General features: G+C 39.3%; 1 protein-coding gene across 22 annotated transcripts in view; it reads left to right on the top strand.

Annotated features, from left to right (window-relative positions):
- ST7 (suppression of tumorigenicity 7) overlaps positions 1-20,935 on the top strand; it is a 276,264-nt gene that overhangs the window by 193,759 nt on the left and 61,570 nt on the right. For all 22 annotated transcript variants that reach the window (XM_069586679.1, XM_069586677.1, XM_069586685.1 and 19 more), the window contains one exon: positions 14,432-14,546. In XM_069586679.1, coding sequence (XP_069442780.1) covers positions 14,432-14,546 — 115 coding nt within the window. The remainder of the gene's footprint in view (positions 1-14,431; positions 14,547-20,935) is intronic.

Raw genomic sequence — 20,935 nt, 5'->3', positions numbered from 1 at the left:
TAAGATGATAAATAAAATGTTTTACTCAATGTGTTCCCTCTCAGTTATGAAGATTGGTATAAATTATTATTTCCCCAAGACAAGATGAGGCTGATTTCTCTGCCCTCTTCTCCAGCTTCACCTTCAGGGTTTCTGAAACTGCAGTTTACCTTAAAGTTTAAAGTAAGGAGAGATTTTAGATGTATATTGACACAATATTATAACGTAGATGAAACAGTGGTACTATCAAGATCCTTGCTTTTTGAAAGGGATGTCTTACAGGTGTGTGCGTACATGTGCGTGCTCAGTCACATGTGCCTCTTTGCGATCCCATAGACTGTAGCCCGCCAGGCTCCTCTGTCCATAGAATTTTCCGGTCAAGAATACTGGCGTGGACTGCCATCTCCTCCTCCAGGGGATCTTCCCAACCCAGGGATCAAACCCGTCTGTCTTGCATCTCCTCCATTGACAGGCAGATTCTTTACCAACTGGGCCACCAGGGTGAGGTGAAAAACAAGAATGTCACTAAAGAAAGTAGAGGTTGAGGAAGAGAATCTTTGAAGATTGCCTTTGTTTTATCTTTAACTGATTGAGTACCAAATGGAAGAGGAAGTTTTATATTGAAAATATTTTTATTAGGATCTGTATGAATCCAAAGCTTGTCTCGTTCACTAGAAATTTTTAATGAAAATTTCTTTCTCTGTAATGAATTGAGCATAATTCTGACAAGAAAAGTAGGTAATTAGATAACCTTCCATCCCTCTTAATTTTTTGCGAGGGACAGGGTGGGGGGTGGTCATACCAAGCTGTCATTGGATAATTCACCATCATCCCCACAACTTCCACTTCCCTTTCCAGTTCTTGGTGATGAATATTTTTACATCATGTACTCAGCTCAGTGAAGAACTAGTTAACTAGTGATTTAACTAACTGTGAATATCATCTATTGGTCATACAACTTTGCAATAGATGCAATTTAGTATTTCCTTTTAGATTCATTCTGAAAATGACATTTCTTATTAACATATGTTTACACCTCTCAGGACTGCATTTTGTAGAGGTCTGTGTAATTGGAACTTGCAGGGGCCTCTGAGGACACTAGTAAACGATTGTTTTGCTTTCATGGCCCTCAGTGTCAGTAAAAATCAATGACAAAACAATAGGCATGCAATACAGAGTGCATTTTCTATTTTCTGTTTATGTCCTTATTTGAAACTGTAATTAAGCAATGTCAAATTGCAACTGTAAGAAAATAGTATCTGCTGTTTGAATATAATACAGGCCAAGTTCTATAAACTTTAATTAGGCCAAGCTTGCATTGACCTCAGTAGGAATCTGGCTAAGAATCTCTTTTAATTACCTCTGCCTTAAAATATGTAAGAATTTTCATATTGCTTTTCTCACTCAAAGAACAATGCATGGGTAGCTAAACTAATAAAATGTTTAAATAGATACAAATCAAACTTGAAAAGTTTAAACTGTTGTTTTCATCCTGTAAGTCAGCTGAGAAAAAGCATACAGATTGTAGTTCTAAATTATGTCCATAGAGTATTTCAAATCCAGTAAATTAACTCTCTTTTTTTTTTCCCTACTTGAGCTCATAAATGTTAACCTTAGAAGTGTCTCAAATTCTTTCATTGAAATAAAGTTGAACTGACAATAGCCAGATGATGTAAAATTGAAACTGAAATTCTATCCTTGGCCCATCCCATGTTCTTCCCCCTAGGTATTAGAGGAATCATAGGAGAGTTAATGTTTTCATTGTACGTGAACTGTAATATTTGGGCAAAACAGGGTATATAAATTTCTTACTGCCAGGAGAAAGCAATTACCAATGCAGGGAAGATAGCTGACAATAAATAAACAAAACTATACTAGATAGGAGTTTAAACATTTATTTAAAATGACTTAGCTTATAGAAAACAGGCCTTTGTAGTTATCATATGCCTTCATTTGAGTTTCTTAGTAGGAAGGCTAATTATGTCACCAAGCTATTTTTTGCACATTATTTTAAAATAAATCAATCAAGATACGTTATATTGTGCAGTTAAACTCCAAAAGGAAACTATCGCACACAGCAAAACAAATAGCTCACTTTTCAAGCCCTGGATTGTGTCTGGGTGCACTGTGAGCTAGTGCACATATTATCCTTATCTTGCAGATGAGAAAAATCAGCTCACCTGGTGCTAAGAAACTCCACTGTCCCTGTATGGGAACCCAGGCCTATCTGATTCCAGGCTGTGGAGATCTTGGCTTTCGTAATGTGCTGCCTTCCCTACATGGAGTCCTTTTCAGCAGCCCCACTGCCATGTCCAGTGCTTTCTCCTTTACTTTGAAAACAATGTGTCATAGGAATCTTTGTGGTTCTGGAGAAGAAGCAGGAAGGAATTTTATGACAGAGGAGTTTTATTGTTAGGTGGTCTCATCTAAGTCTAACCCCAACCCCAACTCCAACCCCAGTCCCAGGACTAAGAGGATAGAGAGGGAAGGAACTTACAGTCATCTTAACTCTGAGGCATCCTTCAAGGTAAAACAATAATTCATATATTTCTTCACACCACATCTGTCCATAGCCCTACTCTCTGAAACTCAGATGGAGGAGAATTGGGTCTCTGAGATGTGGTTCATCTGAGATTAGCTATCATTATCTTGTCATTATTATCAGATTCAACTGCAGTACATTAAAATCTATTAGCTCAAATTATTTTTTTGTTTGTTGAGGAAATTCTCTAAATGTTGTTTCATCAGACATTGACCTTTTCTTAGATGCTAGCCATGAAATTAAAAGATACTTACTCCTTGGAAGGAAAGTTATGACTAACCTAGATAGCATATTCAAAAGCAGAGACATTACTTTGCCAACAAAGGTCCGTCTAGTCAAGGCTATGGTTTTTCCAGTAGTCAAGTATGGATGTGAGAGTTGGACTATAAAGAAAGCTGAGCGCAGAATTGATGCTTTTGAACTGTGGTATTGGAGAAGACTCTTGAGAGTCCCTTGGACTGCAAGGAGATCCAACCAGTCCATCCTAAAGGAGATCAGTCCTGGGTGTTCATTGGAAGGACTGATGCTGAAGCTGAAACTCCAGTACTTTGGCCACCTCATGCGAAGAGTTGACTCATTGGAAAAGACTCTGATGCTGGGAGGGATTGGGGGCAGGAGGAGAAGGGGACGACAGAGGATGAGATGGCTGGATGGCATCACTGACTCGATGGACGTGAGTTTGAGTGAACTCTGGGAGTTGGTGATGGACAGGGAGGCCTGGCGTGCTGTGATTCACGGGATCGCAAAGAGTTGAACTCGACTGAGTGACTGAACTGAGCTGAGCAATATTTTAAGGAGCTATAGTCAAACCCTCAACAGGAGGAAGTAATTTTGCTTCGAAAGAGAATTAGAAAATAGGAAAACAAATTAAAGTCTAAATGAGGAGTATGAAACTCTTGAGGAATTACAAATGAAAAGTACATTTAATGAGCTTCCTATGTTTGAAGAAGCGACTTTATATATAAAAGTTTAATATATTGAAAAATAACCTCACCACTCAGAATTAATTATAGTTAATAATAAATAGCAGTAAGTTAATAATTAAAACTTTTATCATAAAATGATATAAAGCTATAGACCCCCATGTGACTGCCATTCTCAGCCATCCATCTCTCCTTAGGTGCCAGGAACTTTGTTTTCCAGTTAGTTTTCATATGTTTATATATAATATACCCATTAACAATATGTAGAATCATTTTGTGTGGATTAAAAGTTTTAATTGTTATACTCTACAGGCTGTTTCCTAGAGTATTTCTAGAGAACTCAAAACTACTTGATTTGTCTACATTACAATATATTAAACATAACTTATTACTTTTTCCTGCTGAATAGCATTTTGTCATGAGTATGCCTCATTTGATCTATCCATTCAGCATGTTTATACAGTACTCCTCCTCCTCTGTGAATATCCCAGTATGTAAATCCTCAGAAATGTGTGTGAATAGTCTCTAGGAAACAGAGCTGGAAGAGGAAGTGCTGGGTTGTAGAGTAGGCCTTTTCCCATTTTATTATGGTCTGTCAAACCAGCTGTGCGTAACAGATGTTCTATTTTTCCAATGTAATATCACTATGATACTCATTTTATGAGGACCTTTTGATTTTTGAAACTTATTCCTGTTAACCAGGGATTGGCAATTTAAGGCCTGTGGCCAAATCTGATCTGCCTGTTTCTGTAAGTTGTTTTATTGAAACCTAACCTCACTTGTTCATTTATGTACTGTCCATGGCAGCTCTCATGCTGTAATGTCAGAGTTGAGTAGTCACAACAGAGACCATATGGCTCACAAAGCCCAAACTATTTACTGTCTGGCTCTTTACAGAAAAAAATTTGCTGACTCCTGAAATTATAGTATTACCTACTGCCACTCTGTTTATTGTTTTGCTTTTTAAATTATCTAGTATTCAGCTACATAAATAAATATCATAATTTCAGAATATGATAGAAGCAATGGAAAATGGTTGAGTGAGCTGGTGACAATAGATAGATGGTAGAGAGAGTCTGGGAAGAGGCCATTTGAACTGAGACCCAGGAGACGAGAAAACCGAGGCTCAGAGAGTAATATGTACAAAGTCACGCAGGTAGTAAGTGGTATAAGTGGGATTTAAGCTCAGGAATAACTCCAAATATAGAGGGCTCTTTCCTCTGTAATATAGCCATCCTCATATGTTCATGCAAACACAATACCAAGCAAATAGCTAAGTATTATAACAAAGAAGCCTCAGCAAAATTGTTCAGTTCTCCTAGACTTGGCAGGCCAGAGACAGGGTTTTGATGTATTGAAATTTGGAATCGGTAATGATGACTGGGTTTGAATTATAGTCCCAGCACTGACTTGGCTGAGTCACTTAAATTTGCAGCCTTCATTGTTGTTTGGAGGGGTGAGGGTGGGCGGGAGCTGTCTGTAAACTAAGGAGGGTGTTTAGATGATCTCCATGGGCTCTTCTGGCTCTCACTTTCTATGATGCTGTGACTTTAGGAGGTGGCATTTGATCTAGGCTTTGGAGGGTGGGGTGATTTTGACAGGCTGCCTTGTAAATGAAGAGAAAAGGTATTCCAGGTGGTATGAAGAGTCTGAATAAAAACTCAGTGGCTAGTAACTGTAGAAAGAATTCTAGAGATGGTTGTAATGGTCTGATCTGACAAGGCTAGAGTTTAATCCTGAGAAGACAGGGGAGGCACGAGTCTATCACTGAGCTGAGAGAGAGAGCCTGATGAAATTTCAATGATGGAGACTTCTATAGACCATCTGTTCATTTTCTGATAACTCTAAGAAAATTCTTCCTTACCTTTAGTTAAAGCGTATGAGTTCTAGCTATACCTTTTGTAAGATGCAGTTTATGCACAGTCATTGGATGATTTTAAATGGTAGAGGAACATATATACATATATATGTAAAAATATGCTTATACATATTCTTTTCTAGATTCATTTTCATTATAGGTTATTATAAGATATTAAATATAGTTCCCTAGGCTGTACAGTAGGTCCTTGTTGTATTTCTATTTTATAGTAGGTCCTTGTTGTATCTCTTTTATATATAGTAGTGTGTATCTGTTAGTCCCAAACTCTTAATTTATCCCTCCTCCCTCCTTTCCCCTTTGGTTAACCACATGAGTCTGTTTTGTAAATAAGTTCATTTGTACCATTTTTTATGTTCCACATGATATCATATGAAATTTGTCTTTCTCTGTTTGGCTTGCTTTTCTTAGTATGTTAATCTCTAGGTCTGTTGATGTTTCTGTGAAGGACATTATTTCATTCTTTTTTTTTTATGGCTGAGTAATGTTCCATTGCATATATGGACCACATCTTCTTTATCCACTCATCTGATGACGGACACTTAAGTTGTTTCCATGTCTTGACCATTGTAAATAGTGCTGCTATGAACATGGAAACTGAAGTGACCGCATTGATTGCTCAATTGTGTCCGACTCTTTGCAGCTCCCTGGACTGTAGCCACCAGGCTCCTCAGTCCATGGAATTCTCCAGGCAAGAATACTGGTTGCTGTTTCCTTCTCCAGGAGATCTTCCTGACCCAGGGATCAACCTGGGTCTCCAACATTGTAGGCAGATGCTTTACCATCTGAGTCACCAGGATGCGAACATGGGGGTGCATGTATGTTTTTAAATTAGTGTTAAAGCTTCTGCCTCCAATGCGGGAGACCTGGGTTCGATCCGTGGGTCAGGAAGATCCCCTGGAGAAGGAAATGGCAATCCACTCCTGTATTCTTGCCTGGAGAATCCCATGGATGGAGAAGCCTAGTTGGTTGCAGTCCATGGGGGTCGCAAAGAGTCAGACACGACTCAGTGACTTCACCTTCACCACCTTCTCTTCCAGATCAGTGACCAAGAATGAGATTGCTGGATCTTACTGGTAACCCTGTTTTTAGTTTTTAAAGGAACCTCTATACTGGTCTCCATAGTGGCTGTCCCAATTTACATTATCACCAGTGATGTAGGAGGGTTTCCTTTTCTCTGCACCTTCTCCAGCAGTTATTATTTGTTGATGTTTTGATGATGATGGCCATTCTGACTGGTGTGAGGTGATATCTCACTGTAGTTTTGATTAGCATTTCTCTCATAATAACAATGTTGAGCATTTTTTTTCATGTGCTTGTTAGCCATCTGTGTGGCTTCTTTGGAGAAATGTCTATATAGGTCTTCTGCTCATATTTTGATTGGGTCGTTTATTTTTTTGATAATGAGCTGTATGAGCTCATTGTGTAACTTAGAAATTAAGACCTTGTCAATTGTGCCATTTGCAAATACTTTTTCTCCTGTTTCATATGTTGTCTTTTTATTCTGTTGATGACTTTCTTTGCTATGCAGAAACTTCTAAGTTCAAGATCCCATTAAAAAATTTTTGCTTTTATTTCTATTGCCTTGGGAGCCTGACCTAAGAAGACATTGCTACAATTTATGTCAGAGACAATTCTGCCTATATTTTCTTTTAGGAGTTTTTTGTGTGATGTCCTATATTTAAGTCTTTAAGCCATTTTGAGTTTATTTTTATATATGATGTGAGGGAGTGTCCTTACTTCATTAATTTACATGTGGCTCTCCAACTTTCCCAACACCACTTGCTGAAGAGATTGTCTTTTCCCCATTGTATATTTTTGCCTCCTTTGTCAAAGATTAATTGATCACAGGTGGGTAGATTTATTTCTGGGCTCTCTTTTCTGTTCTGTTGATCCGTATATCTGCTTGTGTGCCAGTACCATGCTATTTTGATTATTGTAGCCTTGTAGTATTGTCTGAGGTCTGGGAGGGTTAGACCTTCAGCTTTGTTCTTTCTCAGATTGCCTTAGCAATTCTGAGTCTTTTGTGGTTCCATGTAAATATTAGCATTTTTGTTCTTGTTCTCTGAAGAATTTCATGGGTAATGATAAGGATTGGATTAAAACTGTAAATTGCTTTGGTAATATGTCCATTTTAATAATATAAATTCTTTTAATCCAAGAGCATGGGATTTTTTCCATTTCTTTGAGTCATCTTTAATTTCCTTTTTCAATGTTTTATAGTTTTCAGAGAAGTCAATATTCTCAAAAAGAGTTTTTCCACCCCCATCTAAAGAATGTACGTATATTCCTTTCAAAAATATTACAACTTATGGTAAATATGAAGGAAGCAATAAAAATCTTCCTAGATGAATATGAATCTAGATGGACTTGATTCAGTCAGCAGGTAGAACTGAAGTCTCCCTTGACAAAGAAGAAATTCTGCCAGTGGATAGCAGTTCCAGTCTGTCCTGAGAAGTTTAGACTCACCTAGGCAGCCTACGATCATGTAACCCAGCTCCCTGCTTCTCCCTTTCTCTCTCCTCACTCCCACCCCGGCATTATTGTATATACACACACATACACACACACCGATGAATCTCCCACTGGTTCTGTTTTACTAGTAAAACCCTGATACATCAAGTCTGAACATATTTCAAAAATAATTTTAGTTCTTTTTTCATACTTAGCATTTTAGACAAACCAATCCCTTGGATAAATATAGCCACCTAGAAATGAAACTCACTACTTTATAGTCACATTATTATATTATCACTCCTATTACATCTGAATTCCTCACTTCCCTCTGGCAAACCGCAAATTCTAAAAGAGTAAAATTAAGCTAAACAAAACCTACTTGAGAGTATAAAGTACTGAATTTTCATGTAAAGTATAAAAGTCTTAAATAAACTATAGCAGTAAGAAGATAGATAAAATTATTAAAACTTCTGCTACAGGTTATGCACAATCACACTGAAAACAGTTTCTATGAAAACGCCATAGTCTAAAAGAAATTTTAATTCACTAAAAGTCTAACAAACTGTAGACAGATGCCCAAAGATTTCCTGCATCCAAAACATCGAAAAAGATGAATAATTTGAGAAATATTCCAAACCAAAGCACTCAAGGCTGCCATATATACATTACTATTCTGGCCTTCAGTTCAGTTCAGTTCAGTCGCTCAGTCGTGTCTGACTGTTTGCGACCCCATGAATCACAGCACGCCAGGCCTCCCTGTCCATCACCAACTCCCGGAGTCTACTCAAACTCATGTTCATCAAGTCAGTGATGCCATCCAGCCATCTCATCCTCTGTGGTCCCCTTCTCCTCCTGCCCCCAATCCCTTCCAGCATCAGAGTCTTTTCCAATGAGTCAACCCTTCACATGAAGTGGCCAAAGTATTGGAGTTTCAGCTTAAGCATCAGTCCTTCTAATGAACATCCAGGGCTATCTCTAGAATGGACTGGTTGGATCTTCTTGCAGTCCAAGGGACTCTCAAGAGTCTTCCCCAACACCACAGTTCAAAAGCATCAATTCTTCGGCGCTCAGCTTTCTTCACAGTCCAACTCTCACATCTATACATGACCACTGGAAAAACATAGCCTTGACTAGACGGACCTTTGGTGGCAAAGTAATGTCTCTGCTTTTCAATATGCTATCTAGGTTGGTCATAACTTTTCTTCCAAGGAGTAAGCATCTTTTAATTTCATGGCTGCACCATCTGCAGTGATTTTGGAGCCCCCCCCCAAAATAAGGTCTGACACTATTTCCACTTAACCAGAAAATAACTACTAATAAAACATTTGGATGTATTTCTAATCAAGTACGTCTTTATGCATAGATACAAAAGAAAAGCTTGATATTATTGTCAAGTTTTGTTCGTATCTTGCTTTTTCTAATGTAACGTCACATGTCTACGTTTCCCAGGCCATGCCATTAATAATTATTTGATAATTTAGCTACTAATGACTATATGTTATAGTCCCAAAGATGACTATATCTTATTTTATGTAAATGTCTCGTAGATAAATTTTTAAGTTGCTTGCACTTTTCATCACTGTAAGTGATGTTGTAAAAAACAGTCTTGTTTGTAAATTTGTACTCGCATCTGCCAGTTTCCACACCAGTGGTTGCCTTTTAAGCAGGGTTGTGATGAACTCAAATGTGTCTCTTTGAAAAACTGTTATGAAAGTAATGTGAAGAGTGGGTTGGAAAAAGGTGATTCCAGAAGCGGGCAGAGGAAAGATGCCATTAGAGCAATTTAGGCCAAGTATAAGAGCATAAACTAAATTATTGGTAGCAAGGTCAGAGAAAAGAGGAAGTGGTAATGTTTCTTAAAATGTTTGTTTGTTTTGTTTGTTTTTTTGCATGACAGAATTTTCTTTGAACTTGATGAAAGCTGCCAGCATTTTTTTTACATGTTAATTCATGGGTTTAAAGACCTCTAAGAAAAAATATATAAATAAATAAAGACCTCTAAGGAGGTGGCTGTAGTGGGCATGTCATAGAGATTCTTAACACAGGGCTTAAAGGTTCTTTTCCAAAGTATGAAATACCAAGGGGACGAACAGGTTTGAAGGGTTGGCTTTGGAAGGAGGAGTTTATGAGCCTAGTATTAGATGGATCAGGTAAAACTGTCAGGGAGAGAGCTTATAAATTGATATAATGGCTTAGGAGAGAGGTCAGAACAGAATTTGAGGATGTGGGAGCCATCCCCACAAAAGTGGTGGTATTGAGACCCCGGACATGAAAATGTCCTAGCGATCAGCATGTTTATGCAAAGAATACTTGGGACATACCCAGACAGACAGCTTATTCCTAAGTAGCAGAAAAGGGGGAAACTAGAGAAGGAGCTATAAGATGAATATGAAGAAAACCAGAAGAAAATGGTATGGAGGAAGCCAAGAGAGACAAGAGTTTCAAGAAGTCATCAAACTGTCAAATGTTGCTGAGGTCAAGTAAGAAAAGGACTGGAGGGCGTCCACAGGAGCAATTTAAGTCACCTGGAAATGTGGGATGAGCAGATTCAGAGAAATTGTGGGGCTGGAAGCCAGATTGTAGCTTACAGTGAGGAGTGAAGGGAGCAGAGGGAGTAGAATACTCATGGTTCTTCTCTAAGAAAGCCTGTTGTGAAAGGCTGGAGAAGGTCAGGTGATAACTGGAGTGAGATGGGGCAGTAGAAGGTTCACTCTTTCTTCTTGTTTATATTCAGGAAGCAAAGCTAGACTTCCAAATTGTAATATGACTTAGATTGCCTTTCCAACATTTGCTATTTGCTATGTTTAAAATTCTTTTATTGGTGATTGTTTTTTGGACATGGTATGTTGTGTCCAAGCATTCAATGAAAGCATTGCTGCCCAAACTCCTAGCATCGTCGAGTTCTATTTAAACAAGCCCAGACCTCCATGTTTGCCCATAGTTTCATTGGATCTTTTAAACGTATTTATTTATATTAAACAAAGAATAATTACTTTACAATACTGTGATGGCTTCTGCCATACATCAGCATGAATCAGCCATAGGCACACATGTGTTAGATTTTAATTAGATTCCCCTTTCAGTTTTTAAGCGTCAACATACTAGTATTTGGAACTGCAGTTTTTAAATTACAGAATAGGACTTGAGTCCTTGAAGTTTGACCTCTACCTAAAGAATTGATCAAAAATGTTTAATGTTTAAATGTTGCAGTTTAGAGAATATTTTTATTGTATTGCCAAATGCTGAGTGATAGAGAGATTTAATTCTGACAAGCACTAATTAGAAAGAGAAAAAAATTAAAAAGTGATGTGAACCAGAATCAGAGTAAACCAGGCAAGGAATACTTTTACTGGTTGCAGAAAATCAACAATGCGTAATACAGTCATATTCACTTCCTTTACTAGCAGTGGAAATACTGCAAGCTGTCTCTAGGAGGTTTAGACAGGCTTATTGAAGACATAATCGTTTTGATAGGTGTTATTTGTTGGTAATATGATGCCTTGAAGTTGCAGAAAATTATTTGCTTTTAGAGATATGATAAATGGTTCTTGGATTTTTAAAAAACAAAACAATATGGCAAAGGTTTCTAACTTGGAAGAAGTGAATAGTCAGTGAAGTGTCTCCACTGGTTTCTTGTTTAATAATAAATTTTCAATTTTGAGGGGTATTATTTCTCTAAGCACAATTGCTTTAAATATACTGACATCAAAAAAAGAAGTATCACTTCTTTAGAGGTCACTGTGTTATAAGAAAAAACACTTATCCATTTAGTAAATTAAATAGAGAGTATATATGTATACGGACTTCTCTGTTGGCAAAGGCACTAAAGAATCTGCCTGCAATGCGGGAGACCTGGGTTCAATCCCTGGGATGGGAAGATCCCCAGGAGGAAGGCATGGCAACCCACTTCAGTATTCTTGCCTGGAAAATCCCCATGGACAGAGGAGCCTGGCGAGCTATAGTCCATGGGGTCACAAAGAGTAGGACATGACTGAGTGACTAAGCACAGTTCAGTTCAGTTGCTCACTCGTGTCTGACTCTTTGCGTCCCCATGAATCACAGTATGACAGGCCTCCCTGTCCACCAACTCCCGGAGTTTACCCAGACTCATGTCTATCGAGTCAGTGATGCTATCCAGCTTTCTCATCCTCTGTCGTCCCCTTCTCCTCCTGCCTTCAATCCCTCCCAGCATCAGTGTATTTTCTAATGAGTCAACTCTTCGCATGAGGTGGCCAAAGTACGGGAGTTTCAGCTTCAGTATCAGTCCTTCCAATGAACATCCAGGACTGATCTCCTTTAGGATGGACTGGTTGGATCTCCTTGCAGTCCAAGGGACTCTCAAGAGCCTTCTCCAACACCACAGTTCAAAAGCATCAATTCTTCTGCACTCAGCTTTCTTTATAGTCCAACTCTCACATCCATACATGACCACTGGAAAAACCATAGCCTTGACTAGATGGACCTTTGTTGGCAAAGTAATGTCTCTGCTTTTGAATATGCTATCTAGGTTAGTCATAACTTTCCTTCCAAGGAGTAAGCGTCTTTTAATTTCATGGTTGCAATCACCATCTGCAGTGATTTTGGAGGCCCCCAAAATAAAGTCTGACAGCTTCCCCATCAATTTGCCAAGAAGTAATGGGACCAGATGCCATGATCTTAGTTTTCTGAATGTTGAGCTTTAAGCCAACTTTTTCACTCTCCTCTTTCACTTTCATCAAGAGGCTTTTTGGTTCCTCTTCACTTTCTGCCATAAGGGTGGTGTCATCTGCATATCTGAGGTTATTAATATTTCTCCCGGCAATCTTGATTCCAGCTTGTGCTTCCTCCAGCCCAGTGTTTCTCATGATGTACTCTGCATATAAGTTAAATAAGCGGGGTGGCACAGCCTTTTCCTATTTGGAACCAGTCTGTTGTTCCATGTCCAGTTCTAACTGTTGCTTCCTGACCTGCATACAGGTTTCTCAAGAGGCAGCTCAGGTGGTCTGGTATTCCCATGTCTTCAAAATTTTCCAGAGTTTATTGTGATCCACACAGTCAAAGGCTTTGGCATAGTCAAGAAAGCAGAAATAGATGTTTTTCTGGAACTCTCTTGCTTTTTCCACGATCCAGCAGATGTTGGCAATTTGATCTCTGGTTCCTCTGCCTTTTCTAAAACTGCTTGAACATCTGGAAGTTCACGGTTCACGTATTGCTGAAGCCTGGCTTGGAGAATTCTGAGCATTACTTTACTAGCCTGTGAGATGAGTGCAATTGTGTGGTAGTTGGAGCATTCTTTGGCATTGTCTTTCTTTGGGATTAGAATGAAAACTGACCTTTTCTAGTCCTGTGGCCACTGCTGAGTTTTCCAAATTTGCTGGCATATTGATTGCAGCACTTTCACAGCATCATCTTTTAGAATTTGAACTAGCTCAACTGGAATTCCATCACCTCCACTAGCTTTGTTCGTAGTGATGCTTTCTAAGGCTCACTTGACTTCACATTCCAGGATGTCTGGCTCTAGGTGAGTGATGACATCATTGTGATTTTCTGGGTCGTGATACACACACATATATGAATACATCATTGCATATTTACACACGTATATGTGTGTGTGTGTGGCTTTGCCTTGTAAAGAACCTGGTTGTCTTTTCCTTAAGGTGAGATTTACCTTTTTGAGGATAAGATTTTACTCTGAAATTCTTGGTCATGTCCTTTCTTCTTTCTCTTTGTTTTCCAGTGAAATTCATTATCATAACTTTTAACTCCCTTTGGACCTCTCTTCCTCCTGATGCTGTCTAGAACCTGAGCCTTTCCTTTAGTCATTCATTCACCATTCTAGCCTGTTCTCTTGCTCCTTGACTTTTCACTGAATCTAATTCAGTTTTTCCCAGGGTCAACCTTATCATTTGACATCTTTGCCACTGTCCCTGGGCTGCTGCCCTGTCAGCTGAAACTTGACAACAGTGCCAATTGTAAACTCTCTAAAATCTGTGGTCTGCAGTCTGTTAGGGTGCCAAGACAGCCTCTGTAATCCTTAATTATTCCACACTCTCTCCTCCGTCTTCCTACTTCTTCCCTGTTACCTGTTCCCTCAGTCTCGAAAAATAATCTTGACTCCTGTTTTATTGAGACAAACAGGCAGGAACTCCTTAACATCTTCTTTTACTACCATTCTCTGTCACTACCTGCAAATTTTCTCAACACATATCACCTCCTCGTTATTTTCCTACTTTTTGTCTTTAACTTGGCTATCAGGCTGCTCAAAAGAGCAATGCCTTTTGCTTCTCATTCTACCCTCTGGCTTCCATCCAGAGCTGCTGTTAACACCTAGTGATAGTTTTCCATGTTCACCTTATTTGGCCTTAAAGACATTTTAACGTTCATTACTGCCCCTAAGTATCTTCTTCAGTGTTCATAAAACTCCTCACTTTTGGATTTTTCTCCCACCTTAGGTTCTCACAAATTCAAAGTTGCTGTTCCCAAAAACAGCACAAAAAATTTAAGCATTTAATGCTTTACAACATAATAATTGATATGAATGCTTGTAATTTAGTATTAATTGTACTTCTAAAAATTATACTATACTTTTATATATAGTATATAAATAACTAAGTATTAGTTATACCTTAAAAAATAAGAAATATATTAATTTTCCCTTGGTTTCTTCTTTCCTAGTTAATGAAGGAGTTCCCTCTCCTGAGCATGTTCAACATCCATGAAAACCTTTTAGAGGCTCTCCTGGAACTACAAGCATATGCTGATGTTCAGGCAGTCTTAGCAAAGTATGACGGTAAGTCCTTGGGTACTTTTATCTACTTGAGTATTCCTGTCTTCTTGATGTGTTTCAATGATTAGATGAGAAGGATCATTTCAAATAGCACAGCACTTTGATAACTATTGTCTTATGAATTTCCTCCTGATTTCCATGGTCAAGAATCACTCAGAACCTCTGAAGGCAGCGCATGCCCTGTAGGAACAGCACTGACCCCTCACTGGTTGACTGTGATCGCTACCTGTTGGTCATGTAGATTTTTGAAGCAATAGAACAGCTAGGTTTTGTTGTTGTTTAGCTGCTAAGTCGTGTTCGAATATTTGCAACCCCATGGACTGTAGCCCACCAGACTTCTCTATGCATGGTATTTCTCAGGCAGGAATATTGAAATGAGTTGCCATTTCCTTCACCAAAAACAGCTGTTAGCTTCTGCTACAAAACTTGTGACAGTTCAGTAATGTTTGAAGATGAAATCATGGCCCCTTCACCCCAGGTCTTCTCTTTTTTAGCAGAATAACTCCCATTTCTTCACATGAGAGCCTTTGCAGTCCCTTTGCCATTCCAACCTACTCACCCATGAGCTTATTTTATTTTGCCTTTTCTTAATAAACCAGAAATATAAGCTGGTACCACCCAGATATTTGAAAAATCTTCTTCTCAACTGCCATTGTCTTTGAATTTACTATTTGATTGATTATACACAATTTTCTACATAATTAGTTGTTAGAATCTCTGCAGAATTTCATACCATTCTGCCATGTTCCATTAACTCTCTCCCCAAAATAAATATATTTGTTTATAAAATGGATGTTAGGAAGTGATTGTTTATGTTACATGATTTTTTTTTTACTTTATAAAATATTATTTATTAAGTAAGCATTTTTAGTGCATTTAAAGAATTATTGACATGTACACACTGCTATATTTAAAATAAAATGCCTTTCCGTGAAAAAAGAAAGAATTATTCAGGTCAAAATTTCTAGCAATTCATCAAACATATAGAGCCAACTATACTATTTGAGTCTTTTGTTTTGACACACAGTTCCTCAAAAGGTATCTCTGAACTAGATTAGCGTTGTTACCCCCTGCAGCTGGAGGAACTGAGGCATCGTGAGACTGTTTTCATTTTGTTTTGTTGTTAATTCTTGCTCAGACTGATGGAAACTAAAAGCCCTCAGCCAGTGATGGCACTGCTTGGCCTGTGCAAACATGAGCACCCTGTGTAAGAAAATAAATGCTACCTAGTATGGAACTGATTTTAGAAAGAGAGAAAAATGTGGCACACTTTACAGTAAACAAAATAAAGACTGTTTGGCCTTCATGTCAGCTCACTTTTGTTCTCTGTTATATGCTGGAATCTCACTGTTAGGCTGACATTGGGAATCTAAGCCAGGAGACTACCTTAGAGGCAGAATGCTTATGGTACGCTGAGAGCCTTTTGGTACCTAAGAAGCACGGCACATGGGTTCAGGTGGCCATGCGCCTTCCACAAAGTACCTCAAAGCCAGCAGTGTCATGGCAAGGCTTCAGTGTTCTCATCCCCAGGGTCAGCCTGCACTCAGCCTGCTACATCAAGGCGTGAGAAAGCTTTAGCCAATAGAGCCTTTGGGATCTCAGGTCTCTCCTAAGGCTCCTTTCATGAAGATCTCAGTTCATTACAGAAATCATCAGCTTTGTGTTACAAGACTGATTGTAAAATAAAGCAGTGAACTCATTTGGAGCTTTCTGTCGTCTGTCTCCATCCCATTGCACAGTCTCCTTGCCACAACAACCGAAAGCTGATTTATTAGATTCTGATAACATATGTTCACATTATTTGTTACAAGAGCCTGTCCCACCCTCCACTAAAACTTGGCTCTCACTTTGCTAAATTCCTTTGTTGCAAATGGACAAACTCACTATACCAAAGCCCTGTGTTGAGCTTTGTTTATGTTTGTACCTGGCAACAGAGATGATGTTCTTTCTCATTATTCATGGAAAAAGAGCCTCATTAGTGGCAGGACACATACTGTTGCTGAGATGCCTCGTTAGGGGTTTGGAGTTCAGCAGTGGTCAATACGCTGCAGATGACCTAACCCCAGCTGAATCCTGGAGGGTGTTTTGGCTCAGACTTGGCTCAGGCCTGTGTCATTTACAGTAGAAATATAATGAAGTGGCTGCTGAAGTTACTGTTCTCGAGGAGTAAGCTGCAGCCACACCAGACTATTAAAAACATGCCTCATCTTCTTCTCCCCGGACCAGAAAATGGGCTCTTTCCGGCTCTTCCCTGCAGCTTTTCCTGGAGACCCAAAGGACCTCGACCCAGTTCTTATCCAATTTTCTTGCTCTGTGTGAGGAAGTGGAAGCTTCAGAGGGCTTGGAGTACAGACAGCAATTGGGGCGCCCTGCTCTTCACCCTGATTCTGATGTCATCATTGTAATCTGTGAGATGCTGGAGACAGCACTTTGAACCCCAGCCTCCCCATCCCTCACCATCGAGCCACACCCAGAGCAGCAGGATTAGATGTTATCTTTGCAAATTGGAATGCTCTGGTTGGGTAGCTGTTTCTTGGATGTTTTATGGGTACAGCAATCCTTCTTTATTACATTTGCTAGGTGGCTGAATTTTTTTAAGTAGTATGAGGGGAAGTGACACAATGGGATTGGTGCTGCTTCTCTGACCTTTGCAAAAAGGATTTAGAAATATGGCAAAGCACAGGGGAAAAAAACACAGCATGTTCTGAGGAAAGGAGGAAGGCGGCATATATTCCCTTTGCCTCATTCTTATTCTTCTTCACTTCTATTTTCTTTTTCTTTGCTTTGACTTTTTAAAATGACATTTACAAAGTTCTTTTATAGGGAAGCCCTTTGGTAAGCCTGGATTCCAAGTTGGGATTATGAGTTAACTGGTCACCCCTCCTTGTAAACTGCAATCTAATTTTTACTTTTCCCTTCAGATAGCTTTTGATCTTATGTTATTCCAGCCATTAGTCTGAAATGCTGTCTTGCCATCCTCAGGAGTTTTCATGGTCTTCTAGTTTCAATCTGTTAACCAACATTATGGGTGAGCAATTTTTATCCAGGTGGTTGGTGTTGCTTTTGGAGGATCCTTCATACAATGACTGAAAAAACAGCAGCAGCTAACATTGAGTTCTTATGATGTATCATGGTCAGACATGATCCTAAGCTTGGCGTGGATGGACTCATTTATTCTCGCCACAGCATATGAGGTAGATACTATTATTAGCCCATTTTACAGCTGTGGCAACTGGTACAGAAAGGAGTTAAGTAACTTATTCAAGTGAAGAGCCTAAGATGTCACAGTAAAGCCATGGAGATATTATGTTGTGAGGGCAAAGAGGGAAACTTAGAACAGCCTTTATTTGATATGATGTGAATTCTACAAGGAAAGGAAAGCAAGAATAAATTGAGGTCATCTGACCCTAGGCCCATGCTCTTAACCATCATTCCACTTCCACTGTCTCTGCTGTTGGCAGTATATTTAATTGTTTCTATTAACACTCTTCTTGTTGTTATCATTGGTTCCAATTTATTGAGAACCTACCATGTGCCAAACGTATTATACACATTACCATAACCCTTACAATGTCCTTGCAAGAAGGTAGTTATTCTGTTTTATCAGATGCAAAGCTTAGGCTTGTGAATTTAAGTAACTTTCAAAACCACATTCCTTGAAAACTGCAAAACTGCAGAACTGAGATGCAAATTCAGGTCTAGCTGGCTTTAGGAGTCCATGTGTTTTTCATAAACGTAAGCCTCATTGAAGTGACTTTCTTTTTCTCCCTCCTCTTATAAAGAATGAATTAGGCAGGCTGGAGCCATGGTGCAGAATTTCAGTGATGCCAAATTGTCTTTTAAGATTTTTTAAAAATTATTCCTTAAGAACTGGGCATATCTGTATTTGTCTATCTTTCTGAAACCATCTCCAATCACCTTGTTCCTGATTTCATTAGTCACAAAAGGGATTTGATGTATGGTGTTCATTTAACTTGTGATTTATCTTTTTTTTTCAGTCATACATTAGCTATAAAGACAATGTTTTTAAGATCATAAAGTCATCGGAACCTTCTATTCAAAGCCATTGAGAAAGTTGTTACAAGCTTTGGATTGCCTTTCAAAGATGTTTATAGGCCATCTAGCTTGAAAGCTTAAGTCTGAAGATTAGGGCGGGAGTGAGGAAAACAATTGATGCGTTTCTTATTCATTATCATTTGCACATTTGAATTTTAGAAGAATCTCACAGAGCAAGTGAATATGAATATGAGTGCTCCCTTTGTGGACATTTCCTTTGGGAGTACCTAGCTCTGTCTCTAGTTAGTAACTCCTGAGGATACCCAAGGCAGTCCTGGTGGTGGGGCAGAGGACTAGCCCTGGTGCCAGCCTGCTGAGATCAAGCCCAGCTCTGCCTTTCACTGGCTGAGTGAACTTAGTTCAGTTCAGTTCAGTCTCTCAGTTTTGTCTGACTCTTTGTGACCCCATGAACTGCAGCACGCCAGGCTTCCCTGTCCATTACCAACTCCTGGAGCTTGCTCAAACTCATGTCCATTGAGTCAGTGATGCCATCCAACCATCTTGTCCTCAGCTATCCCCTTCTGCTTCTGCCCTCAATCTTTCCCACCATCAGGGTCTTTCCAATGAGTCCACCCTTTGCATCAGGTGGCCAAAGTACTGGAACTTCAGCTTTAGCATCAGTCCTTCCAATGAATGTTCAGGGTTGATCTCCTTTAGGATTGACTGGTTTGATCTCCCTGTAGTCCCAGGGACTCTCAAGAGTCTTCTCCAACTTCACAGTTCAAAAGCATCAATTTTTAGGCACTCAGCTTTCTTTATGGTCCAACTCTCACATCTCATGGATGTGAGAGTGAACTTAAGCAAATCACTTAACCTTCTAAACTTCCATTTCTTTCTCTGGAAATGGAATCAAGACTTAGAAAGCCTAAGCAACTTGCCCAAGATCACACAGCTGGTAATTTGTTGTGAGGATTAAAGTATTTAATCAACGGTGGCTCAGTAGTAAAGAATCCATCTGCCAATACAGGAAATGCTGGTTCGATCCTTGGGTTGGGAAGAACCCCTGGAGAAGGAAATGGCAATCCACTCCAGTCTTCTTACTTGGGAAATCCCATGAACAGAGGAGACAGGTGGGCTGCATTCCGTAGAGTCACAAGAGAGTCAGACATGACTTAATGACTAAACAACGATGTTTAGTAAAGTGTGGGGCACACAATAAGAATTCAGTAACTATTAACCATTATAAAGAGACAAGATGACCACTCCTGAACTTCACCACTGTTCTCAACCCATTTTGTTCAAATGGAAAACTGTATATAAAATGTCAATTAAAATGAGAGCATAAGAGCCCTGTCTTGTGTCCCCCTAAAAACTGCTATAGCCTCTTGTTAAAATTAATTATACATCTAACAGGACATGTGAACTGACTCATTGGAAAAGACCCTGTTGCTGGGAAAGATTGAAGGCAGGAGGAGAAGGGAACAACAGAAGATGAGATGGCTGGGTGGCATCACTGACTCAATGGACATGAGTCTGAGTGAACTCCAGGAGTTGGTGATGGACAGGGAAGCCTGGTGTGTTGCAGTCCATGGAGTCACAAAAAGTAGGACATGACTGAGTGACTGAACAATAAAATAGGACATGTGTGTAGATATTTAATAAGAATGGATACTTATTTTTATCTCTAAAACAATTCTTAAACATTTAGAAAACTGAAAAATAAAAATTGCCCAAGATTTTCACTCTTGAGATAAAGACAGATTGTTTCAGCCTCGGGGCAATTTGTACCAATGGAAATACAAATTCAAGCTCTTCTGGATACTTACTGCATTAGAGCCTCTAGTGATTGCCCTAAATTTGGGGTCAAAAGCTTCCCTGTGAAGGACAGCTGGTCTTTTTATATAGTCATGAGTGTTATATAAATGCAACAGCTATATAAGACCATTTTTACTGGTACCATCAAGCCCATCCTAAATCTGCATTGTTATTTACTCTCTGGTAATGTGCAGAAGTTTCCCTGGTGGCTCAGACGGTAAAGCGTCTGCCTATAATGCGGGAGACCTGGGTTCAGTCCCTGGGTCAGGAAGATCTCCTGGAGAAGGAAATGGCAACCCACTCCAGCATTCTTGCCTGGAAAATCCCATGGAGGGAGGATCCTGGTGGGCTACAGTCTATGGGGTCACAAAGAGTCAGACACGACTGAGCAACTTCACTTCACAATGTGCAGAAGGAATACTTTTAAGTACAGGACATGTTTGTAGCATTGGGGGAATACTTTCATTTCAATAGATTGAAAGCAGAAATTCTAAAGAAAACATGAGGGAATCACTCTATGCTGAGACCCTTCAGGGAGTAAACTTTCTGCTGATCATTGCTTTATAGAGTCAGCATGTAGT

The sequence above is a fragment of the Ovis canadensis genome, chromosome 4 (assembly GCF_042477335.2).
Source record: "Ovis canadensis isolate MfBH-ARS-UI-01 breed Bighorn chromosome 4, ARS-UI_OviCan_v2, whole genome shotgun sequence".
NCBI lineage: Eukaryota > Metazoa > Chordata > Mammalia > Artiodactyla > Bovidae > Ovis > Ovis canadensis.
This window is presented reverse-complemented; position numbering and strand designations above follow the sequence as displayed.